The sequence below is a fragment of the Aythya ferina genome (genome assembly GCF_964211825.1).
Source record: "Aythya ferina genome assembly, chromosome: 5".
In the NCBI taxonomy this organism is placed as follows: Eukaryota; Metazoa; Chordata; class Aves; order Anseriformes; family Anatidae; genus Aythya; species Aythya ferina.
This window is the reverse complement of record NC_140301.1, coordinates 7,638,891-7,664,222: the sequence shown is the minus strand read 5'-3', so window position 1 is coordinate 7,664,222 and position 25,332 is coordinate 7,638,891. Positions and strand designations below refer to the sequence as shown.

At 57.0% G+C, this 25,332-nt stretch overlaps 2 protein-coding genes across 13 annotated transcripts in view; one reads left to right on the top strand and one right to left on the bottom strand.

The window, feature by feature from the left end:
• ELP4 (elongator acetyltransferase complex subunit 4) overlaps positions 1-25,332 on the top strand; it is a 273,117-nt gene that overhangs the window by 147,483 nt on the left and 100,302 nt on the right. The gene's annotated exons all lie outside the window — the stretch shown is intronic.
• Positions 20-23,835, bottom strand: PAX6 (paired box 6). Of its 10 annotated transcripts, XM_084521291.1 has the most exons (14): positions 17,829-17,964; positions 17,582-17,724; positions 13,960-14,036; positions 13,581-13,635; positions 10,846-10,976; positions 9,962-10,003; positions 9,653-9,868; positions 9,045-9,210; positions 5,115-5,273; positions 4,171-4,253; positions 3,738-3,888; positions 3,515-3,630; positions 1,552-1,702; positions 20-841 (listed from the first exon to the last, which is right to left on the bottom strand). In XM_084521291.1, exons 4-14 carry the CDS (start codon positions 13,588-13,590, stop codon positions 756-758), a joined length of 1,311 nt encoding a protein of 436 aa, XP_084377417.1. In that variant the 5' UTR covers positions 13,591-13,635; positions 13,960-14,036; positions 17,582-17,724; positions 17,829-17,964; the 3' UTR covers positions 20-755. The 10 variants fall into 10 exon arrangements, with proteins under 10 accessions (XP_084377417.1, XP_084377416.1, XP_084377414.1 ...); XM_084521290.1 differs by lacking the exons at positions 13,581-13,635; positions 13,960-14,036; positions 17,829-17,964 and adding an exon at positions 23,714-23,835; XM_084521288.1 differs by lacking the exons at positions 13,581-13,635; positions 13,960-14,036.

Sequence of the window (25,332 nt, the reverse complement as noted above, 5' to 3'; positions counted from 1 at the left end):
AGAATATTCTTGTCAAATATAAATGAAATTAACTTTATTATAGAAATCATTCTGGGAGATTTCTAGGGAAGACAAATACTTACATTTCGACATAAAACAAATTGGATTATATCGAAGACACAATCTACCTTTTATCTATCAAAGTCTTTTCTTCATCGAAGTTCTCTCTTAACCCTTGTTTGCACATAGCTTCGTCCATTAACAACCTTTGGAAATACCAACAGATATTTTTCTTACATAAATCTAGTGCGTATTGTTCCAGGTTTAGTTATATGCAATGGAATGATACAAACTTGGAACATCAATCCATAATCTATGAACAGATTGGTAGAAGTATTCGATATATCTTGATAAAACTCTTAAATTCGTGGCAAAGCTTGTTGATCATGGCTTCTTTTTTTTTTTTTTCCTTTTCTTTTTTTTTTTTTTTTCTTAAAACAACTTCATGACCAACACAGATCAAACATCCATCCAGTCTACATTGTTCTTTTTTTTTTTTTTCATTATAACATACAAATGCCCATTTACAAATAATACACCAAAATGAATAAAAGTTTGGATACCAAAATGAAGATTTGTTCCAACCGATATAATGCCTTCAGTGTACAAAGGTCCATGTTAAAGTCTTTTCCATGTGTTACAGCATAGGGCACAGTTGCAGTACAGAAGTACTCTGAGAGCCATTCTTCCTTTAGAAAATACTGCTGAACATCCAACTGTTGTCCATATAGTCATTTACAGAATTAACACATGTTTTACTGTAATCTTGGCCAGTATTGAGACATATCAGGTTCACTGCCAGGAACTTGAACTGGAACTGACACTCCAGGGGAAATGAGACCTGAAAATTGAGTGGGAAAATGGATATTTTAGTTTTTCTATACATAGCACAATTTTTGCTCTCCTGTTTCAGATTTATGAGTATGAAACCTCGCCGTCTACCAACCTGCAGAATCAGGTCGGGGATGCCAGGGGGCTCTATTTTAAAAACCTGTGCACGTCTGACTGAGTTGTTGTTATGAATAAACTGTCACGCGTTGGGATAGATGGCAGAGCCTCGGCTCATTTGTATCAGTTGGGAATTCGGCCCAAAATACACCGAGCATTTCCATTTTCTCAAACGTGCCTAGCTTGCTCCCGGTTATGCTGACGCTTACCCTTTATTACCCTATTGTGCCTTCTTAGCGCAGGTCAGTATTTCTACAGGTTACCCGCCTCTTAGATAACTTCAGACCCTTAGCAAAAAACAGCCTCTGACACAGACACGGTAGAAACACGCTCAGCCCCGCAAACGCTTTCACGTGCGTTTAACCTCACGGCATGCATGGCTGCGCTGATATTTCACAGCAAATGCTGCTGTACAGTGCTAGGGTCCCGGCATGCCCTGAGGGCTGTGCAGGACTGGGGCCTCGACAAGGAGCTTTTCACCCTCCAGCTATTGGGATGTCCATTAACCTGCCGTCTCCCCTCTACCCTTCCCTGGCAGCCCGGCTTGCTGAGCTGCCGAACCCGCGGCCAAGGCTTGCGAGACCCCCCCCCGGTGCCACTCACCTGTGGAAGTGGTGCCAGAGGTGCCCATCGGCTGGCTGTTCATGTGTGTCTGCATGTGCGGGGGGGTGTAGGTGTCATAGCTCCGGCCGTTCACCGAGGGGCTGGTGGGCAGCATGCAAGAGTAGGAGGAGGTCTGGCTGGGTACCGGGGGCTACGGCAGCAAAGGACAGAAGAGCGTTAAGCATCCACCAAGGCACAAAGCCACGTCAATTAAGCTCCTGGCCAGCGGGCGGCACGGGCAGGCGTTTTCCTCCACGCAAGTCAGAGTGAGCTGCGGGTTCTCAAACTTGGGTGCCCACACGTAAAACCCTACTCGCAGACAAGCCCTTTCCCACAGCTCCTTGCTCTACAGAGACGATACGGGTGGTCAGATAGGCTCAGAGGGCCGGTCGCTACATGTGGATGCTAAATAAGGTGTTACGTATCTAAGCCAAGGGACCGGAGCCTTCTTCCTACTTGTGCAGAGGAAGGAGGGCCCGTGCTACTTGCAGCCCCAGACAGCACAGGGCTAGCGCCCTGCCTCACCTTTCCTGCTGCAGCTAAACACTGCGGGTGGTAGAACTGAAGCTCACGGCCAGTCGCACAAGGTGCCCCAGCTGGCCCAGCATCCCCACTGACCCAAACCCCCAGCCCCAAAACACCCTGAGCTGGGGGCAGGACAGGCAGCGGGTGCCAGGGGGGCAGGCAGGGCTGGGGCAGCCCCATCAGGGCACAGCAAACCCAGGCGATGCGGCACGAGAAGGGGACGTGGAGCTGGGCGACTCCTGCTCCAGGAGCACGAGACCCGACGTGCCTGCACGCATTTCCTCCGCCTGCACAGCCCGATGCGCCCCAGCTACAGAAATCCCGACAGCCTCACCACGAAATATGCAAACACCGGGGGGAGGAACTACTCTAGCTGCACCCCTGCAGGGGGGGGATGCTGGCAGCCCAACACCAAGCCCCCTGTCCCGACGTGGTCATCACGCGGCCATGGCCACGGGAGCTGCTGGGGGCTCGGGCACCGCAGTCGCTGCCCGGCCGCGTGCGTCGGGGGCTGCAGCTCTGCCCAGAGCCCCCCCGGGTCAGCCCTTTGATCCTTTGTCATCCGCTCCCAGCCCGCCGGGAGCCACGCTGCCGGCCTCCAGTATCGCGGAATAACAACTTAACCGACGTGATTCCTTTCCCTGAACTTGAGAGACTCTAACTTTATTTGGTTAATTTTGGTTCAGCAATTAGTAACATGGTAATTGCCGCAGCGGAGGAGTCAGGCTCTCTAATCGGCTCGCCTGTCTCCAGCAGTGGTCAATGCTGTGTGCCTCAGACAAAGCTGCAAAACTCCCGTAATTGGCCAGCACCTTCCTAGGCCAACCCCACCATTAAAAAAGGAGGAATTTTGCATCTGAAAGGTCTATAGAAACAGACCCCAAAGGAATAGATTTCTTCCTAACCCAGCTGGTGATCAGCTAATGCTTTCAGGCATGAGGATTGACAGCTCTTGCAATTCTGGCTTAGCTAGCATAACCACTGATGCTAATCACATCCTCCCCTCTCTCAGGTGTTCCTAACGCGCCGCCGCCGCAGCACCTAAGCGGGAGGACCGCGTCCCTCCGGCAGCGCACGCAGGCGGCGGTCCCAACACCGCACCACCGCGCTCCATGGGTTAACCGTGGGGCGGGGTTTTTTGCCCCATAAGGTGTTTTTTTTTTTTTTTTTTTTTCACACCAGATCTGTCGCCTCGCAACTCTGAGGACTTTTCTCTTTCTGGATCCTGCAGAGGGGCTCGTCCGAGCACCATCGCTCTCAGTGCCCTCTCCCTTGTGCCTCCTCCAAAAGAGGGCATCTGTTTTTGGTGCCGGTTTCCCCGCGGCGTGTTTCGGGCTCATAACCCGCGTAAAACACCGCGGAGGAGGATCCCCCTCATTCCCACCTGCCCCAGCAGGCAGGAGCCCCCCGAGCGCGGGCACGGCCGTGCCGGACTCACTTGCATAGGCAGGTTGTTGGCCATGGTGAAGCTGGGCATGGGCGGCAGCGCGCTGTACGTGTTTGTGAGCGCCGTGTCCGTCCTGCCCAACATGGAACCTGATGTGAAAGAGGAAACTATAATAGAATAGACAGATAGACGAAGACATTAGTTCAAGCACGTGACGCACGGCGACACAGTCCCAGAGTCTGACTGTCCCGAGAGGGTGGATGCGCTGCATTACCGGGGGTGGTTGGCTGCGGGATCGGCTGGTAAACGCTTGTGCTGAAACTACTGCTGATGGGAATGTGGCTGGGAGTGTTGCTGGCTTGTCTTCGCTGGTTCCTCAGCTTCTCTTCCCTTCTCCATTTGGCCCTTCTGTTAGAAAACCACACCTGGAAGCAACAGCATTTTGTAGGCATGAGTGAGCCGACGAGGTGAGGGGCTCGTGGGCTCCTCCAGGTACCCCAAAGCAGCGCTGGTACAAGGCTGCCTCGCCCTGTCACAAAGCAGCTTCCTAAAGCAAACCCCATGTGCTGTTATTTTCCCGAAGGAGGAGATGGCCAAATACCCGACTGTAAACAGTGGCAGCCCTGTGCTTTGAGCAGCCAGTCATAAGAAACCGTAATGGTAATAACAAGAACAATAATAGCGATAATTACACAGCAACTCTGTACCTGTATCCTTGCTTCAGGCAGGTCTATTTTAGCAGCTAGTCTCTCTCTTGCAAACACATCGGGGTAGTGGGTCCTCTCGAATTCTGCAGAGGAAAATATTGTTGCATGAGCCGTAAAGATTTAACGCAGCTGCTGGTCGAGTCACAACTGTGCTGGCGCTGCCGGTGCTCTCGGAGCCTGTAAGAAACGCTGCTGCAGGAGCGAAGCTGAGCCTCCCCTCCCGCCTGCGTGCGTGTGCTGGGCAGGACACCTTGCCTACTGGGGGACGGGCAGGGCTGGGCGCAATGCTGGCCTCTCCTGAGAAGTGCCGAGCAGGGTATGGGGCTTCTGCCCCTGCTGAGGGGGTCCCCGAGGCAGCTCTGACCCCGTCACCAAGAAGCGAAGTGGCACACGGCTGAAGAGCAGCAGAAAATCAGGACAGAGAGCCGCACTGGGTCGCAGGAGGGTGCACCCAGGCAGGGTCAGGGAAAAGGGCACCCGCTGCCAGCCCCGGGCAGCAGCAGCGCCGGGGACAGACAGAAATGAGGGGCCGGCACCGAGCACTGCTGCCAGCACTGGCTGCCTGGCCCTCGCCCTGCTGGAGCCACGGGCACCATCGGCGGGAGGAGGTTTGTCCCCACGCCCAGGCAGGGACAAGAGAGCAGCCCAGGATGCAACACCGGTTCTGAGATGGGAGCTGTGCCCCACAACCTTCCCTTTGAAAACCTTTCTACAGCTTCTCCTCGCATACCGCAGCGAGCATGGTAAATAAAATAGCACGGAGGGAGCCACAGATTTAAGATCTAAACATGTATCTCAACACCCTATTGTATAATACCTTCATATCTTATCGCACATCCGTATCAGGCACGTAAATGCCTTATACGCTTCTGGTTAGCTCTTACTGTAGCTGGGGCACATTTTGCTTTTCTCTCCTGCTTCAGTCACGGGCAAATGTCACCCACCTTTCTCAAGGGCTTCGATTTGCTCTTGGGTAAAGGATGTCCTATTTCTCTGCAGCTTTCTTTTCAGCTGAAGTCTCATCTGGGCCTCATCTGAATCTTCCCCATTGGAGCTGATGGAGTTCGTGTTCTCCCCTCCTCCCTCCTGCTGCGGACAGCCGTCTGCGGAAAGGAGAGGAGGAAACTGAAATGCCCATACCCCTGTTGTCAGGTTGCTATCGGAGAAATAATGCAAGCGGGGACAAGTTCGGCCACGTTTGCCGACACCCTTTCTTAAAACCATCTTGGGTATCAAAGTGATACCGCACTAACGACGCAGGTAACACGGGAGCGTTTCATTTTCCAGTGCTATCAGAAACATTAGAGATGAAGAATTGCAATCGCCTGGTCTAAACTTCGTTTCATTTTTCCTCTGGAATAAAACCTGCGTAAAAATCCCTTCCCCTGAAAGTGAATCTTTATCCGAATCGCTGCTGAAGTGCCGTGGCAGTCTCCTCTGCCTGCTGAATTTATTTACCTATTGCTATATTTAAAATAGCGATGTTCAGTATTTCAGATTATCTATAATCAGTAATTCCTATCTAATCAATTAGATGTTGATAGGTTTGCAGAAAATGCTATTAAGAAACCAAACCAAGCTTGTAATCTTTTTTAAAAAATATTTATCCAGTTTTTATTTGAATTCTGCACAGTCAATTTCATTTTAAAGGTTGTGAATTTAGAAGTGCCTGCATTGTTCTGCAGTTTTATTCAACTATTGTATGAGTGTGCATTGCCTTGACACCTATTACTGAGCACAGCTGTAATTATATCATCACCAAGAACAGGCTATAATTGCTGAAAATGGAATTTTATATTTAGATAAAAGGACTGTCCATTCTTTGTAATGTGTTGCACCAGAGAAAAGTAAGATTTCTTTTAAAAAATTTTAACATGTAATTTTGAAAGAAACGGGAGCGGGTTCGCTCACGGGGCTGAACGTGCTCCTCTGCAGCTGAGCGCTTGGCAGGGCGCTCGGCGCCGCGCCTCTCCCCGGGGCATCGCCGCCGCTTCCCTGCGCCGCCTGCCGCGGGGCGCGCAAGGCTTGCGCGCATCCTGCGCGGGGTGGGCGCGCAGCGCTGCCCGGGGCCCCGGCGGCCGCTGGCCGGGGAGCGGCGAAGTCGCCGTCCCTCGAGGAGCTCCCCCGGCTCCTTTCACGGCCGCCTTTTCCAAGGCGTTTTGATGTGGCATAAAAGGGGAGCCGGAGCGAGGGGCGCATGGGCTACTTATGCTAATTCCCTTGCAAAGTTACGCCAAAAATAAATAGCAACACTCCCGCTACATCCTTTAAATATTGTGGGAAATCAACTTTAAAGTAATATCATTTATAATCGGCTAACAATGGCCCCGGCCTTCAAAGCTCGGGGGGAATTGTGACAGGATCTGGTGGGACCCTTTCAAGCACTTTGAAATGTTTTAAAACCCGAACTTTCTCCCCCATTTAAACACAGGGATTCAGCGGCAGTGGTCACCATATGGGCGGCCGCAGCCCCATTGAGGCGGCCGGCGGCGGGTGAATAGCCGGGGGCTGCCTTTCAGGGGCACACAAAGCCGCCGGGCCCGGGGAGCGCCGTCGCGGCGGGGCAGCCGCCCTGCCAAGCGCTGGTGGCAGCGCCGGGGGCCGCGGCCGCCCGGGGCGGGGGCCTCCGCGTAACCTCCGCCACCGGCCTCATCCATCACTGTCCGCGCCGGGCCGCGGGGCGCTGCGCGGGGGGCGAGGGGGCGGCCGGGGGCGCAGGGGACGGCCGCTGCCCCCCGCGCCGGCGGGGCTCGCCCCGAGCCCCCTTTCCCGGTGCGCTCCCCACGCGAACGGGCTCTGAGGAGTTCACCTGGTCGCAAAGCGGCCCTAAAACCCCGCGCCGGCTATTAAGATGTCTCCCTAAAAGCCCCTCTTTTTTTTTTTTTCCCCCCTTTTTTTTTTTTTTTTGGAGGGGGTGCAGTTTTTTTTTTTTTTAAGAAGCCCCTAAAAGGAGCGATCTCAATAGGGCTGTTCCACCTTCCAGACCTAATCCGTAAGAAAGCGAGTGAATGTCCGTCCCTATTATCCTATAGCCAGACCATCTGACGCTGGGTATAGGATTTGTTTCCTGGAAGAAAAAAAAAAAAAAAAAAAAAAAAAAAAAAGACGCTGGGAAATAAAATCATTCCTTAGTTTCTTAGTGTCTTAATCAGTGAGGCGGAAAACAAGCAAAAAAGATAGCAAACCAATTGCGGCACCTCTCAGCTATAGAGCTGGGATCAAAACATTGTAGCATCTGTTGAAAGAGAAAGTGTCTAAATCCTATAGAAGGCTTTAGTCTTATAAGAGAGGGAGGAAAGAAAAAAAAAAAAAAAGATAAGAAACAGTGTCTCAGTGATCCCTAAAACCACTAAATCACTGGAGAATTTCTCCTGGATAGAGATGTCTCTTTTTGTTCTGTCAGCCCTCGTGTATCCATTATTTTATTCACTGCTGCATGGCGTTTATCAGATTGAGACCATATTTGTACCCCTCTGAGACCTAACCTCGCCTTATGCTTTTTGAGTAATGGACTCTTAAAATCCAGCAACATACCCCTGCGAGGGAAAAGCATTAGAGGGAGCATGAATATTCCAGACGAAACCCATTTTATTAATTTTAATTTGGCGGGCCGGGCGCCTTAAGTGCCTGCCCGCCCCCCCCCCCCCTCTCTCTCGCCAGCCCCGGCTGCGCCTCGCCGATTTTGGGGGCTCTCGGGGGGGGGTCGAGGGGGTCCCGGACCCCCTCCCCGGGACCGAGCTGCCCCGCGGAGACCTCGCAGGGCTCCGCACCCGCCGGGGGAAGGGCGGCAGAGGGAAAGGGGGCGGCTGGACGGGCTCCGGGGCTCCGGGGCTGGGCGCGGGGGGGCCCGGCCGGGCCAGGTGGGGCCGAGGGAGCGGGGCCGGGCGAGGCGGCTGCCGGCCGGGGCTGGCCCTGCTCGGCGGGGGGACCCCGGGCCGAAACGGGGGAAAAAAATAATAATAATAATTAAAAAAAAAAAAAAAAGTGGGGGCGGGGGGGGACAGGGGGCTCCGCTCTATCTTTCTAGTGTCCTTCATAGATTGTTTTCTTCTCTTAAAACTGACATGTCTAATTGGCAAGCGGTGCCATATCGTGTCCAGAGGTCTCCTGTGGAACATTTCTACAGCTGTCTCCTTCAACTAGACGCTTATTCATGTCGCCTTAATGAGAAACAAAACGATCTCTAATGAGCAATTACATAGCGACAGAATTGTTCCCATAACAAATTCTTGCGTGTGACAGAAACATCCTTTGTACCAGATACTCCGCACACTGTTACTGATTTTTTTTTCCTTGCGGGATGAAAACAAAAAGCAGGTTGTTGTATACAGACACCTCTTCTAAAGGAATGACCACAGCCGGGGAGAGCCGAGCCTCAACAGAGCCCGTATTCAAAAAGAAGCCATTAACCATCTTAAGTATGTAACGTAACATCCCATTATCCTTCATATTATCCCCTTGTCATTCCTACAACAAATACCTATTAATCTTCAGGATAAACAGTTTCCTATATTTACCAAGTTGTTCCGCGCCCATTGAGGAGGAACCACAATCAGCCCGACGGACACAGCCACCGCTCTGCCGGCCCGCCAGGCTCCGGTGCCGGCCGGGGAGCACGGAGCCGGCTTGGGCGGCACCTCCTGCCCACGGTCCCCACGGTCCCCACGGGTCCCCACGGTCCCCACGGGTCCCCACGGGTCCCCACGGCCGCCCGGGGAGGCGGCGGAGGGAGGCAAGCGCCGGGTGCCCCCGGCAGAGGGCTGCCTGCGGAGCGCAGCGGGCGGCCGGGGGACCGGGAGAGGAGCCCAGGAGGGGAACCGAGGCCGAAACGAACCGAGCCGAGCCGAGCCGCGCCAGGCCGGGCGCTGCCTTACCTTGGGCGGGCTGCCCGGGTACCGAGGTGCCGGGGTACCAGCCGGGCCGGGTGCCCCAGGTCCCCGTCTGCCCGTTCAGCATCCTTAGCTTGTCGTACATCCCGTCGGCACCCATCTGTTGCTTTTCGCTAGCCAGGTTGCGTAGGACTCTGTTTATCGACGACACCTGCAAGGCAGAGGACAGAAAGGCAATGGTAGGGCGGTAGCGCGCTCCCCCCGAGCCACCCGCGCAGCCCCCGCGCCCCTCCGCGCCGCGGCCGCCGGAGCTGCGGACAGACGGACGGACGGACGGACGGACCGAGCGAAAAAGCCCCGGCCCCAGCCCTGCAAAAGCAGAGTGATGGCTTCCACTGATGCTCGCAGTCCTGAGGCGCCAGGCGCAGGGGTGACCGCGGTTTTTTGTTGTTGTTGCTTTTTTTTTTTTTTTCTCCCCTCCTTAAAGGCATTTGTCAGATTCTGTATGAAAAAATGCGTCTGACCCTGCCACATGCAAATGATGTGAACCTGCTATCCTCTCAGCTGATATCAAAACAAAGGAAGCAGAGGCTCGCTACAGCTACCCAGCATTGTACACAGCACACAGGAAGGTTTTTTTTTCATGAACTTACACTGGGTATATTATCGTTGGTACAGACCCCCTCTGATAGTAATCTGTCTCGAATCTCCCACGCAAAGATGGAGGGGCACTCTCGTTTATACTGCGCTATTTTGCTTACAACTTCTGGAGTCGCTACTCTCGGTTTACTACCTCCGATTGCCCTGGGTCTGATGGAGCCAGTTTCGTAATACCTGCCCAAAATTTTACTCACACATCCATTCGACACCTGGATAGGGAAGCGGACAGAAAATCACATTATTAATAATTTCAAGACAAAAATAAAATTGTTTAAGTATGCATTAAACAATGACAAGCTTACGTTTTGATTGTCCAGCACTTGGACTTTTGCATCTGCATGGGTCTATAACACAAAAATATACCTTAAATGGTATGAGAACTTACTTAGAGAGTCTTTTTTTTTTTTTCTTAAAAAAAAAAAAAATTACATTTGTGGCCCTACCCTCTACAAAAGTGCTACTTTAAAAACATTTGGAAGAAAAAAAAAAATCTGGTCAAAACGTAATTCCTTTAGTGCTAATCTTAAAATATGCCTTAAATCCGAACAATAGCTATGCCAGACTAGTCTCCATCGTCCTCAGACAGCACTTGCGGGGGACGGGGTGAGCGAGGGGTTATCGAGACCTACATTTACAATGTACCCCTGAGCTGCGCCAGATCGCGTTAGTGTCTGTAAAGACAGATTCTGGGCTAAAACAGGGTGGCTTCGAGGGTTGTTTTTTGATGGTGTTTTTTTTAAAAAAATAATAATAAAAAATAATAATAAAAAAAAAAGGAAAAATAAGAAAGCAGTAAGCCACGCCAAATGCATACAGATCTTACAAAATCATAAGTAAATATAGGGGGAATATAGGGGGAAGGGGGAGGAGAGGAACCGAAATCCTGCCGAGCCGTACAATTCGGTTGCTTACAGCGAGCTAACTGTAACGAGAGTGCGGGTCATCACCAGGCGGGAAAAAAATATATATATATAAATCAAAAGGTTTTCAGAGGTATTTCAAAAGGCATACAGAGATACAGATATGCACGGCGAGGTCTAGCCGCAGCGGCAGCGGAGGTGGGCAGCTGAACGCTTTATTAGGCTGGAACGTGGGTGGGTGTGGGGGGCCGGCGGGGAGCGCGGCCAGCGGCGGCCGGGCGCTGCCGAGGGGGCAGCGGGAGGAGCGGGGGCGCCGCCGCCTTCACCTGCAGGATTCGGGAGATGTCGCAGGGCCGCGCTCCGCTGTGCGCGAGTTCCACGATCTTCTGCCGCGTGGAGTCGGGCAGCGGCCTCCCGTTGACGAACACCCCGCCGAGCTGGTTCACGCCGCTGTGACCTGCGGGAAGCACAGCGCCCACCATAGCACCCTCCGCTCCCGGCGCCCCCGGGGAGCGCGCCCGCACCGCTCCGCGCCGCTCCGCACCGCTCCGCGCCCCCGCTCTCCGCCCGCCCGCCCGCCGCCGTCCTCGCCCCGCCGCCGCCCGACAGCCGCGCTCCCCGAGCCTGCGCTCCCCGTCGGCAAAACCCGCGGAGAACCCCCCGAAGCCCGGACAAAAAAAGCCCGGGATGTGCTGCTGCTGGGGGAGCGGGTTGGGTCGGGTCGGTTCGCTGGCTCGCTTGGTTTTGGTTTTCCCACCCCCCGCCAGGAAAAGGAAAAAAAAAAAAAAAAAAAAGGAAAAAGAAAGAAAGAAAGGAAAAAAAAAAAAAAAGCCTCTCTGCATCCGCACAAACGCAGCTCGCCTCGCCAAAAGCAAACGAAGAGCTGCCTCGAAAATGCCCAACCTGAAGCTCCAGGCTTTGGAGGAAGTCTCCCTGGAGAAGCTCTGCGCTACGCTCGCTCCGCTCTCCTCTCTTTGGAGCCTCCTGATAAATTGACTCCAAGAGCCCAGGCTTCTTAGCAATAAATAAGCTCCAAATATAGAAGAGGGGGAAAATATGATGAGCCTCTCTGACATTTGTCTTTAAAATAAAACTAGCTGCACGTCAAGTTTGAGCTTAATTTCTGGAAATAGGCGGAAGTCGCCCCGGATCATGCATGGAAGGCTAATTGAAAAGATCAGTTGGAGCACTTGTGGCAGGCGTGTCACTTTATGACAGTACTCTGCTTTTGAAAATTGCATCGTCACGACAAATAGTAGCATGATAAAACGACCCTTTCTGTCCGCATTTGGATATCACTCAGACTAGATTGAACTCTACTCGCTTTCCCTCCGAGGGAGGCTGCGGTTTAAGGTAGCCAGGGGCTCTGCGCGGACACGACCGAGGGGGCGCGCTCCCCGCGCAATGGATTCGAAGTGACACCCGGCCTGGGTCATTTACCGTCCGGCCGCCCCGGCCCGGCAGCACGGGCGGCGGCTCCGCATCCCTTGGCGGCCGCGGGGAGAGAGGCGCGCCTCCTCCTCCTCCTCCTCTCCTCCTCCTCCTCCTCTCCTCCTCCTCCTCTCCTCCTCCTCCTGCCTCCCCTCCCCGCCCGCGCCCGGCGGTGCCGCCGTGCGCCCCGTCGGACGGGCCGGGCCGGGCCCGCGGGGGGCGGCGGCCCGGGGGCGGGGAGGGCCGGGGTCTGGGGGCTCGGCGGCTCCCCCCGGCCCCCTCCCGGGCGGGGAGCAGGCGCGCAGGGCCGGGCGGCACAGCAGCGCCGTGGCCGGTTTGCAGGGGGACGCTCGCCACCGTAAAAAATGGCAGCGGAGAAAGCGAAATCAAAGTTTCGCTTAAAAGGTTAAGCCTTAATCATTATATAATTTCCCTGGAGAGCGGTGTAGATCTCGCCCAGTGGCAATGATTATGCGCCTTGTATTCTATTGCTAGTCATCTAATAGGAAAACATATGGTGTCAATTTGGATGCTCTGCACCATATACACCCAGGAGTTATTAACACAAAGCCTGAAGAGCCCGCCGCGACCTTTAAACAAAATAAAGGCTTCACCCGAATGATATCTTTTCTGCGTTTTGCAGTGGCGATCCCGCACGGCCGAGTGAAGGCATCCCCATTACCATACACCCCCGGCACGCCGCGGCCAAGGCCAGCCGCCGCCGCCCGCAGGTGCCGCCGCCCGGCCCGCCGGGGCCGAGCCCCTCTCGGGGCGCACGCAGCCCCGAGCCCACCCCGCTGGGGGCTCCCCCGAGAGGCCTCCCGGCGGGGGACGGCTCGCCCCCGGCCGGGCAGGGCACGAAGGGGGCCCGCAGCCGCGCACGCTGCCGGCAGAGCGCTTGAGGAAGGTCCCGCACAGCTCCGCGGCCCGCAGCCGCAGTGGCTGGGGGCTGAACGCCCCGCGCAAGGCAAGGCCGCCTGCGCTCCCCCCGCCGCGATGCGCGCAAGAAACGCGCATCTCACGCACCGGAGCGTGCATCCCCGCCGCGCTGCGGGGCGCACCCCGCGGAAGATGCGCATCCCGGGGCGCCTGGGGCCTGCCCCGCCGGCACCTCGGCCGCCGCTCCTCGCACCCCACCGGCTTCCCCCGCAGCCCCGTCGGCCGGAGCGGGGCGCGGGGCCGCTCCCCGGAGCAGGGGCAGCGCCCTGGCGCGTTGTCTGAGCGCTTCTCCGCTCCGAGAAACCCCCTCCGCCACCGCCGGTGCGCGCAGGCCCGCCGCCCAGGTCTCCGGCCCCAGCAGCGACAACAAAAGGGCACGGCGAACCAACACGGACCCGGCGCAACCGGGAGGCGGCGGGGCGTCGCACCTAGCACGGGGGGGCTCCCGGTGCGGGGCAGGCGGGCAACGGGCCCGGGCCCCGACCCGTGCCAACCCCGCGGCCCTGGAGCCGCCGCCGCGCTCCCGGCCCGGCCTCCGTGCCCCGACGGGGCGGGCGGCGCGGAGCCAACCGAGCCCCAGCGGCGGAGCCCCCGGTCCCCAGCGGCGGGGCCGCCTCCCCTGCCCGCTGCTGCGCGCCCGCGGCCGCCCCTCCTGCCCTCCGCGGCCGCGAAGGGGCGCGGAGTCACTTACTGTTCTGCATGGTGGGCTGAGAGAGCAGTATCCCACGGGGCTCGCCTATAGCAGTCTATCGGCAATAAAATAGGCGTTAATCAGGGGGAGGCAGTACACAGGGTTAAGCTAACATCTCCCGGGCGTACTTTGTTATCCTTAGACGCCTTCCCCAATTAGTTTAAGGTTTCGGGGGCTTCTGCGCCTCGAGGCAGAACTACGCGCGTAGATCCCTACACACGCAAAAAAATTTAAGAAAAGCAAAGCGCCGAGTGGTTTCTGGCTTTAATTGCATGCAGGTGGCGTATTGCCTCGTCGGTAATGCCCTTCGCTGAGGTGGTGCATTAACTGGAGCAACAGCAAGCACAAAGAGAGTCCGAAGTCAGGTTTTTAAACTTGCCTGAGAGCGGGGTGGACTGTCCTCTCATACAATTTAGGGACTCACACATCTGCGTGTCACTAGTTAAAGTCTTCCCTCTAGGACAAAGCAAAAGAAGGTACATTAAAAGTGCGGAGCGGCGCGGGGAAGGTGCGCCGCGACACTGCGCGCCCCGCCGCGGGACGGGACAGGACAGGACGGGGACGGGGTCGGGGCCGAGGATGGGACGGGGCCGGCCCCGCCGCTACCGCAGCCCGGGAGGAGAAGAGAGGAGAGGAGAGGATAGAAAAGGAAAGGAGAGCAGAGCAGAGCAGAGCAAAGCAGAGCAGAGCAGAGCAGAGCAGAGCAGAGCAGAGGGGCGCAGCAGGGCGGGCGCTGCGCGGGCCCTGCGCGCACTCGCCGCTCCGCCGGCTGCCCTGTGCGCTGGCAGCGGGGCTCCATTTTTTTACCTCCGGGCATTTCTTCGATTTATTTATTTGTCTCTCCCCGCGGCACTAGCAACTTTCTCTCCCCCAAACTCCACGTCTCGTGATTAACTTCTTTTTTGGTCTTTAGATCTTCCCCTTTTTCACTGTACTGTGACACACGCTGTCTACCTCGCCTCACTGCTTTAAAAAGTAAGAACAGGAGGGGGTGAGAACTGTTAAACAAAGCCTACAGAAAGCGAACAATGGCCTCCATTCTGCTCCTCTACCCAAACCCCGAGTGCAGAAACCCAGGCTCCTTAACCGGCCGCGCAGCTTCCCAACTAAACGGACCAACAACCCTCCAACTTACAAAGAGCAGAGAAACAAGCCCCTTCTCCCTTCATTAGTGCCTGCCTTGACCCAGCGCCTGGACAGTCCCAATCGCCCTTTTTTTTTTTTTTTTTTTTCTTTTCCCCTCTCCCCCCCTCCTTCCCTTTACTCCCTCTCTCCTCCTCTCGCCACCTTCCCTCCCTCTCCCCCCCCCCCCCCACCCCGGGCCACTTATTTATTTATTTATGCGTCCCCATGTATTTATTTGAAATCGTCGCGGGTGAAAATGGAAAAGTAATTTCTCGTTATAAATATCTGGCGGTAATTGTGTTACTGGTGCGAGTTGTTAGGGGTTGTAAAAAGATACAACAGCTCAGTGGGGTGCTCAATTGGGGAGGGACAATTACAATAAAGAGCCCATTCAAGGGGGTTGCTAAAAAAAAAGGAGGTAAAATAATGAAATAGTCGCAGCCTTCATTTTCTCTCCCTTTTTTTTAGCCTAAAAATACTCATTCTCTTTCTTTTGCGCCTATAATGAATATTAATTTTACTCTTCCTGCATATGATGGAGAATTCAAAGAGGCACGTTTCCCCATTCAGGACTAGCCACGGTATAATTTATTAAGTAGCTTTTAGTAATCTTAAATCCATAAAAATAAACATCAAACAAGTACTTTCTCGCAGCATGAAGACTTTAGCTGGTAAATATTTACTGCTCTTTGGAGAACTACCTGATTAGCAGCAGAGCAAGCTACACTGTACTTCAATGGAGACGTGGCAGTATCTCCTCTGGCTGAACCGACCGTGAAGCCATCCCTTTAATACACCGAACACGTCTGCACCGACACACACCGAACGGCAACCCCACTTCTCCGGGCAGCATTTCCTCGCGTATTTAACGCGCAACTCATAACCCTGGGGCCTGCGGGGCCGGGGAAGGCAGGCGGAAAGCCGCGGCTGCGCTCGCAGCCAAAGCCCTGCCAGCACCTACCTCGGCCACGGCACCGGGGGGATGTGGGAGAAGGGGCAAAAAGCACGCCACGACACAAACCAACCCCCCCAAACGCGGCCGAGAACGTTGCACGGTGCAGGCCGAGCCTAGCCGAGTCCTTCAGCAAGGTAAGAGGAGGTGCGGGGCAGGACGTTGTGCTCCCAAACTCGCCCCCCACTCGAGCCGGCGCAGCGCCAGCGCCGGGCACCCGCAGCCGGGGAGCCGTGGCCGGCCGGGAGGCAGCGCGGTGCGGGGCGGTGCGGGAGGGCAGCGCCCGGGATGCAGCAGCGTGCCGTGTCCGAGGCAGCCAGCTCCACCATTAGGCCAGGCCTAATCCGCCGCTCGCTTTGTAATCTGAAAATCTGGATATAATCTGATCTAGGGTTTTGTGCTTTTTTTTTTTTTTTTTTTTTTTCCCCCTCTGCCTCTCCCGGTAAAAACACACACAATTAGGCGTTCAGGTGGCAAAGTTTCCTGTTCTCGGGGCAAATGAGAAAAGGGTAAAAACGAATCGGTTTGCGATCAGGAGTTGGTAGAGGTCACCAGCTATAAACATTTATTGTCAAGGGCCACTTTTATTATTTTATGTCCCTAAGACGGAGAAAATGCCGTCACTTTTCGTCTCTAGGATGGTGTGGTCGTTTTCCAAAACAGCATCTGCCAGGTGCATTTAATCGTTCGGGAAACTTTGTTTTTAAACTTTCCAGAAATTATTCCTGCCCCGCGTCTCGATTTACCAGCTCCGTGCGAGGCATCGCAAGGTTAAATTCAAATCCAGATTTTCCAATTGCACTTGCGAGGGGAAAAAGAACCAAGTTTATTGTTGCGCGTCAGGGGGAGCGAAGCTGCTTTTTGCACGGCGAGGAGTTTGCAACTTCTTGGAGGAAAAAAAAAAAAAAAAAAAGAAAGAAAAAAAAAAAGAAAGACCTTGCTATAGCGCGGGCTCTCAGGCCCGTGGGTACCCCGTGGGGTTACGGGGCTGTGGCAGGAGTGAACGAGAAAGCTTTTTTTGAGGAAAGAAAAAAAAAAAAAAAAAGGATGGATGGATGGATCCGATCCGCAGCGCTTCCCAAAGGCCCCCAGAGCCCGGCCGCGGCCGGGAGCCGCCGCGGAGGACGGGGCTGCGCTCGGGCGGTCCTGCCTTGGGGCCGGGGCAGCCGCCGGCCCCGGGGCCGAGCCGGGGAGATGCGGGGCTGCTGATGGGAGCTGACAGCCCCTCGGCTCCGCTCAGCGCCCCGCTCAGCGCGCCTGCGAGCTCACTTGGCCTAGGAGCTGACTTTCCCGGCCGCCCTTTGCCTCCTCCTCTCCCTCCTCGCCGCTTCGCCCCGTCCTCCCGGCGGCCGGCTCCCCTTCCCCGGCCGAGCCCCGCAGCACAAAGCGGCCGCCGGGGCCGCCCCCGGGCACCCGGAGCCTCCGCTCCGCTCCGCTCCCGTCCTCGCCTCCCTCCCTCCTTCCGCGCGGCGGGGGCGGCGCAGGGCCCCGCGGCCCGGCCCGGTACAGCACGGCCCGGTACGGCCCGGTACGGCCCGGCACGGCACAGCACGGCCCGGCCCCGCCGCCCCTCCCGTGCCTGCGAGCGGGGGTGCCGGTAGCAGCGGCGGCGCGCACACACACACACACACCGGCGCCTGTGGTCTCCCTGCCCGGCAAGTGCTACGTGGGAAGTGCTGCTGCTGCTGGGCTGCTGCGAGTTTTTCGCACCGGTTTCCCGGTCAGATGCTTTAGCTTTTCCAGAGGACACGGGCTGGTGTGAAAGCGGAAAGTTTGTGAGCTCCTGGGCTGGAAAGTTCCCTGGGAAGCTCTCCGGAATGCAAATGGGAATCCGAGAGAGAGAGAGCGCAGGAGAGAGCGAGAGCCCTGCCTAAATATTAAAATGCGAGAAGGAGAAGCCGGGAGAAGAAATGAGCGGACTCACCTTTATGAGGCATCCTGTCTTGTTGTCAAAGCTCCTGTCAATAGTTTAAGAGCGCACTGATTGGAAATGATGGCGCTTTAAAAAGAGTTGCCAGCAAAATAGTTTTTCTCCAGTGAAGCTGCTGGTTGTGTGATCTTGGATTCCTGGGAAGGAGACAGAGATTGACAATAAAATGGGCTGTCAGTGACTGGAGAGCGAGAGATAAAAGAGTGTGTGAGTGAAGTGGGGAGAGAGAGACAGAGCACACCTATGCTGATTGGTGATGGTTCAAGTGTATTAATGTATGTGTGCCTTGCTCTCTGCCTCGCCTCCACTGCTCTTCACTGGCCCATTAGCAAAGCCTGACCTCTGTCATCATCTTCCAGCAAAACACTTCCTCCCTGCGCCTTAACCAGAGCGGGAAATGAGGCTGAGCCGGGGCTCGCTTTTCAAACCCACTAATCACTCCGCACATGCAAATACTCCGCTCGCTCCCACACAAAATATTGCTTTATGCAAAGCGACGCCATCGCCTCCCCGCCGCCCATTGGCCGCCCCGCGCCCGGCACGGCTCAATTGGCCCAGCCGTTTGAATAGCAGGGCCCTGGGCCCGGCTCCCGGCCCCGGCCCCGGCCCCGGCTCCGCACCCGGCTCCGCACCCGCACCCGCGGCCCCGCACCCGCCGCCCGCCCGGGCTCCGCCGCCGCCGCCCGGCCCCGCCACCGCCGCCCGGCCCCGGCTCGGCTCGGCTCGGCCCGGCCCCGGCTCGGCTCGGCTCGGCTCAGCTCAGCTCTCCGGGCCCCCCCCGGCAGCTCGGAGCAGGGCCCCGGCCCCCAAAAATGCGGGGAGCGGCGAAGGGGAGCGGCGCGTTTCCAGGTCGGGCTGGGGGAGGGGGGCCGGGGGGCCGGCGGGAGGGGGTCGGAGGGAAAGGGGGGTGGTGGTGGGGGGGGGAAAGGTCAATTTGCATTTAAACAGTTAGCCGCCGTCCGACAATGGAGATAAGGGGAAAATAACATTCAAATGGTAAAGACATAAATATTTGGGAGACAGGCGCTTTGTAGGGCGGGCGCCGCCCGGAGCCAGCGGCCGCCCGCAGCCCCCCCAGCCCCGGCCGGCGGAGAGCAGAGCAAACAGGAGAATTGTGTGCTGAGGGCTCTTGTGAAGGGCCTCAAGAGTCCTTTACCAAACACTCGCAAACTTCTCCCACGTGCCGTTTGTTGACTGAGGGCTGCCCTTGTTGTGTGTGTGTTGTTTTTTTGTTTTTTTTGTTTTTTTTTTTTTTAAATTATTATTATTATTATCGAAGACCCCGCAGAGCAGCCGGGAGGAGGCAGCGCCCCGAGCCCGGCCGCCCCCGGAGGGGGCTCCCCCCGAGCCCCCCCTCCCCTGTGCGCCCCGGCTGCCAGAGGCGGAGGGGGGAAAGTCAGTAAATGACTTCTCCGCTCTGACCACACACCACAAGTGCGTGTGCTGAATGCCGGACCATTAGGACACACCTCAGTACACTCCAAAGCAACCCCTCCGCGCACGCATTTGAGGTTACACTGGGAGCACCAGCCCGAGCTCGGGGTGTCCCCGGCGGCTGGGGCGAGCCGGGCGGGGACGAGGGGGAGGGGACCTCGGGGGGGGGCTGGGGGAGAGAAAGGGAAGAAGGAGAGGGGACAGGAAAAAGAAATTCCAAGAGCCACCGAGGAAAGTGGCGAGCATGAACGCGCGGAGCATAAAATGAAGTCGTAGCCGCATACACTTGACTTCTCTTGACATGTGAAAAGTGCTAAAAGTCAAAGCTCATCAATAAAGTATCTTGAAATTGAATAAGAGCCCTGACAACCATTGCATTCTTAAATAAAGTACAATGAGGAGACAAACGACTCTGCCAAGGAGTTTGCATGTGAGTGAAAGGGCGCCTCAATAGGAGCGGGATAATGGGCTGCCCGGCCGTCATGCACTGTCATCCCCGGTCCCGCCGAGAAGCTGCCACGGCTCCGTGATAGCACAAAATGGGCTCTTAACAGACTGAACAGGGCTGCCTGCCCTCCGCGCCGCTCGCCGCCCCTTCCCCCGACGGCCGCCGGCGCGGGGCCGGGCACAACGGGGCCGAGCCGGGCCGGAGGGGAACCGGGGGAGACCCCGGGGCCGGCGGAGCCACCGGGCCCTGCCCGCGGGCCCGGCCCCAGCTGCGGCTCGGAGGGGCCGGGGGGGCCCCGCATGATGTCCCCCAAGTCATGCATATGTATGGCGGCGGGACGGGCGCCCGGCAACGTTTGGGATCGCCCCGAAGGTGAGGCGAGGCGAGGCGAGGCGAGGCGAGGCGGGGCGGGAGCCCGACGTGGGGCGCCCCGAGGGGCCCCCGGCAGCCCCAAACTGCCCCAAATGGCCGAGCCCTGCTGCCGGGGCGCCGGGGAGGGCGAGCCCTCAGGCCCCAAAAAGCGGTGTTTGTAAGGTGGCCCGGCTCTCGGTCGCTCCGAAGGGATTTGGGGAGCTGGCAGCTAGTCCTCTGCTGGGGAGAAGTCAGTGGCGTCCTCGGGGGCTGCTTTTGTTATTCTTGGTTCTGGATATATATATATATATTTTTCCTGGTGCACTCTCTCTACCAAACGAGCAATTTTTCTTTTTTTTATCTTTTACGTTTTTTTTTTTTTTTTTACTCTCGTCCACGGGGCGTTAAAGTGAGGAAAGCGATAAAAAAAAAATAATAATAATAATAAAAAAAAAATCACTTTGTCCGCAATTGCAGGCAAATATCATTTTTACAAGCTCTCAATTAGCCGTCCTCTGGATTAGCACCTTCTTACGCCTCGTCTCCGGAATAAAGACGCCGTAATCTTGTTGCTATTTTCCCCTCGGGCGCAGCGGCCTTTGTGCTCCCTCCTCCCCGAAAGAAAACTTTTTAACGCCCCCACCCGAGCCGAAAAAAAAAAAAAAAAGGAAAAAAAAAATAAAAAGGAGGAGGAGGGAGGGGGGCGTGAGTGCCGCTGACGTCACGGCGGGGCGGCCGGGGGTGGGCACCGGGGGGCGACGGCGAGGGGCGGCCGGGCGGAGCGGGAGCCCCGAGCAAAAGTTGGGAGGCAGAAAAGCGGCGGGGCCAAGCGGGGCGGGACGGGACGGGACGGGACGGGACGGGACGGGGCCGTGCTCGGGGGGGTGCGGGGGTCCCTGCCCGCAGCCCCGCGCCGCCGCCCGCCCCGTCGCGGCCCCGGTGCCCGGAGGGCCCCGGCCCGCCCCGCGGCGCCATTTTCCCTCCGTCCGGCGCGGGGATTGCGCGGCCCCGCTCCGAGCCCCCCCCGCCGGTGCCTGCGCTCCCCCCCTCCCGGCCCCCGTGGCCCGGCCGGGCACAGCGAGAGCCCCCCCGGGCAATGCCGGCAGCGGCGCCCCCGAGCCGGGGGAAGGGGATCCGCAGAGACGGCCGTGCCTGGACGCTGCGCAGAGAAGGCTCGCTCGCCCTTTTTTGTTATTTTGTTTTGTTTTGTTTTCTCCCTCTTTTAATTTCCTGTTCTCACCTAGCAGCTCTCACCACCGCTCGCGTTCCGAGGTTAGCTCTCCGGGACGGCCCTGCCTGCCTCGCCCTCCTTTCCCCCTTTTCTCTCTTTTCCCATCGCTTCCCCCCTCCTTTCCCCTTTTTCTCCAGGGGGTGGTTTCCTCCTCCTAACCCCGCTCCGCTCCCGTTGCGGGTTACCGACGGGAGCAGCCCCGCGGCGAGGGCAGCGCCGGGCCCCGGCCGGGAGCGAGGCACCGCGCCCAGCGCTGCTAAATCCCCGCAAGGTTCCTGCAACTCGCATTTTCTACAGCTCTTTTCTCTCTCCCCCTCTCTCTTTCTGTTCCTAATACAATCCCAAAGAAAAAAAAAATTAAAAAGGCATAACAAAAAAGGTAAAAAAATATATATAAAAAGGTAAGTAACTATTATATGCGGCACTTTTTTTTTTTTTAATAATTACTGTTCCTAATTAAAATAATTTTCACCTTTTTCCATGATCTCTTGCCTGAGTTTTGATTTTGCGTTAAACAGCAGCGGCTGCTTCCCTTTCGTATTTTGTTAGGTGTTGAAAGCGGAAAGTGCTGAGTTAGGGACTCCGGTATCGTCTGGTTGGATTAATATCTGGGCTGCAAACTACCTTTTTTAATACCCAGAAAAATGCTTAAAGTCCTCTTGTCCAGTTCGGTCTAAAACTGAAGAGATACACAAATCCTGACGTCTTAGACTACAATGCTTTTGCCTTCAGGACACTTAATGCCTATTTGTATATGTAGAGACAGTGTTTGAAACCTATAATGCGCAGGACACTGAGTTAAGTGGAGCTTTTTCTAGTTCATAAACAAGCCGCAAAAAGTTTGGAATCGATTTAACCTCTTTTTCTGTTGGTCTTTTGCGCCAGGCACAGCTTTGTGTGCCGGGATAAAAAAAAAAAAGGCTTTCTGGACCCCGCCGAAGTCACTCTGCTGGCTCTGAAGCTGGCAGGCGAATGTACGGGCTCCTGTACGGGAAAGCCTTTGATTACAGATATGTGCAAAGTGTCAGGCAAGCGGAGTCTCTCGAAAAGCCTTCAGAAAAGAAGAGGGAGGGGGGGGTGAAAGCTTAGCGCATCCTGACGGGCTTTTTAAATGCTATTGATTGGGACAAGCTGTTCAAAACCCCAGTAACAGTTAATCTGCCTGTTAATCAAGCCACTAAGGAGCTCAATGCGAGTTTTATTAGCAACTGGAGAACACAGGCAGCAGAAAGGATCAAAAGCCTACACCCTTGATATTTGTAAAACCAGCCTTTCCCAAAAATATATTTTCAATTACAGAGCAATTCGTAGCTTATCACCCCTCGCTACCAAACACACAGATGGGGCCGCAGAAGCTGCCAACGCCACGAAACCAAATGAAGCAGAGTCGCGCTCGCACGCCTGAAAAATCAGGCGAGTGCTGGGGGGATCCCGGGCTGCCTCGCTCACACCTCGCTCGGGCTTTGCTGGCCTCCGGAATAAGCGGCGAAACCTAAATTTGGCGAAGCGGGGGGGACCACGAGGAAACGCTGGAGAAAACTCCTCGGATTCGCGTCAACCGCCTTATTAGGCGGAGGGGCAGCGGGCTGTTTCGCTTTGTGCTGGCAGGTTTGATTTATCGCGGCAACTTTGCACGGTATGCTTCCCTCTGCCCGGCCCTTTGGCGGAGCTGCTCGCTTCATTCATTCATTCATTCAAAAAAAAAAAAAAAAAAAAAAAAAAGGGAGTTTAAATAGCAAGATTCGTAATTCGGAGAGCCTGGAAGTCGAGTTTCAATTAATGTAATGACCAGAAATATTATTATATCGGCTAAAATCAACATTTGATCTTGTCATTTTTAATGCAGACCGATTGCTTTATATGTCAGTGAGATATGCATATAAAAGACTATCTGGTCAGAGGTAATTATGTCACAGCTTTTTCTCGGCATGACAGCTGGATAAACACCATCTCCAATAAACATCTCTAATTAGGGAGGAGGATCTGAGATAGATGGTGTTTGATTTATTACTGAAGGAGAATGTCCATTTACCGGTATATTATAGCGAAGCATCACAGGGAGCGTTCTCGCTACCGTACCGTAAGGAATATTTGGAGAAGCCCGAGGACAGGTAAGTGGTGTTTCAGCCTTTACGCTCGTCTTTTGTTTGGCGTGATTTCGGAGGAAGAGCCACCTTGCCGGCCTCTCCCTCTCCCCAAACTAACGCCCTGACGTAGCGCAGGCACCCGCGGCCGGGCAGCGAAGCCTGACTTCGGGGGGTGGCGGCCGCCTCCCGGGCTTCACCCCGCTCCGAGCAGGGCGAAGGGCGAGTCCCCGGCGCTCCCCCGCGGCCGGGATGCGGCCCCCGACGGGCGCGGTACCGGGGCCGGCGGGGAAGGGAAGAGCTGGGAAGGGAGGGGAGGGGGCTGCGCCGCAGCCCCTGCTCCCGCGGGGAAAGTTTGGGAAGCGGGGGCACCGCCGGGCGCCCCCTCTCCGGACGCCACCGGACAGCGGCCGGGCCCCCCCTGCCAGATCTGCCCCTCCGACCCCCACCTGTTGTACCGGGCTGTGTGCGTGTGTGAGGGGGGGGGCCCGGCCGGCGGTCCCCATTCCCCCCCTCCCCGTCGGGCAAAGCAAAGGGGGCGGCTGCGGGTCAAGCAGGTGGGGCGGGGGGGCTGTTACCTGTCAGGATGTGCGGGGCCCGAGGCCGGCTGCCGGGAGGAGGTGCCCGCCGCGTCCCTTGCCCGTCCCGTCCCGTCCCGTGAGCGGGTTCCTACCCAAGAAGCTGCCACCCGGCTGAAGTGTCACCGGCGGTACAGGCGGGGTGCCGCCTTTGCACTAACTTTCCCTTAATACCCACGGCAGCGCCTCCCCCATTGGCTGGGCCGCCCCGGTGACGTCACGGCGGCCACTAGTTAGCTAATGAGATATTTGGGGCCACGCGAGCACGGCCGCCGCCCGCCCGCCGCGCCCTGCCCTGCCCTGCCCTGCCCTGCCCCGACGGCGGCACCGGCATGGCCTGGGGTGGCACGGCACGGCTCGGCACGGCCCAGGCTGCCCGTGCCCGGCCCCTCAGCACCGCCGAGCCCCCTCACGGCGCCCCCGTTCCTCCGTAGGGGCTGCCCCGCTGTCCCCGGGTCGCTCCTGGCTCCGGAGCCGGGCTGCTCTCCCCGACGGCTCTCCCCGGGCCGGGACAAAATTGAAGGCGCGGTGTGGCTTTCTCCTCCTTCAAACTCCCTGCCCAAAGCCGTGCTGGGACCCCCCTAACTCCCTATGCCCGGCCAGGCCCTGCAGCCCCTGGGTCGCACCCTGTCCGCCCGCAGCTCCCCCGGGGGCACGGGGCCCCGGTACCTGCGAGCCCCCCCCCGCCCCGGGAATAGCCCCGGGTGCGGAGCGGGGCGGCCCCATCCGGCTGCCGGTCCCCGCCCGCAGCCTCTCCCGTTAGAGAGGCAGCGAGAGGCCATTATTTGCACACACTTGTCAGGGTAAATAATTTATCAGAAAAGAACCCCCCGCCCCCAGCCGATAGTTTTATTGAACTGTACTTAAATGTTTCATGAACCTGCCTTCTGCCGGGGACGAGGCGGGGGCTGCCAGGCGAATTAGCGGCGGCCTTTGACGGGGCCGGGAGGCGAGGGCTCGGCGGGGCGCAGGGGGTGCCGCGGGGCTCGCCCCCAGCCCGTGCCGGGGTCCCCCGGCTGCAGCCCTCGCCCCCCGCTCCCCCCCGGGGCCGGGCCCGGAGCCGCCGGCGGGGCCCGCAGGTAGCGGCGGCCCCGGGGGGGCGGCCCCGGCGGCGGGGGCCCGGCGGCGCTGCCAGGAAGGGGTTTAAAGGGTTTCGCGGCGCGTTTGGAGCCGCTGCCATTAAGGGGCCGCGGCTCCCTGCAACCCGGCAGGGTCCTCCAGGGAAGCGTTGGAAACACCACGGCTCCCGCCTGCTTATCTGGCTGTCAATAAAAGGAGATGGCTCCTAAAGCAGGGCCAGGTGCTGCCTCCCCTGCTCTCCAACGCGCCGCTCTCCAGAAACTGCTCAGGCGTGAAGCCAAGTCTGCTTGGCCAGGCCTCCGCGGAGGCAGGCAAACAGTCCCCTCGCCAGCACCAGAGCGCTCTCTGTTTGCCTTTTTATCTCCTCAAAAAAATACAGGGAGAGGGAAGCGAGGCAGGAAGGTGGGGGAGCGCCGAGAGCAGAGTCCGTGTTTGGCTTTCGCATCGCCGCAGAGGCCGAGGGCGGCTGCAAAACAACAACAACAATAAATAAAAAGGAGAAGGGGGGTGGGGGGGAATTAAAAATAAAAGCTACAAAT

Excerpts from the sequence above, each read along its gene's own strand:
- PAX6 (XM_084521290.1), bottom strand. Across the intron at positions 3,889-4,170 it reads TGCCTGAAGCAAGGATACAG|GTGTGGTTTTCTAACAGAAG; the intron begins GTACAGAGTTGC and ends TGTTGCTTCCAG. Across the intron at positions 3,631-3,737 it reads CCCGCAGCCAACCACCCCCG|TTTCCTCTTTCACATCAGGT; the intron begins GTAATGCAGCGC and ends ATTCTATTATAG.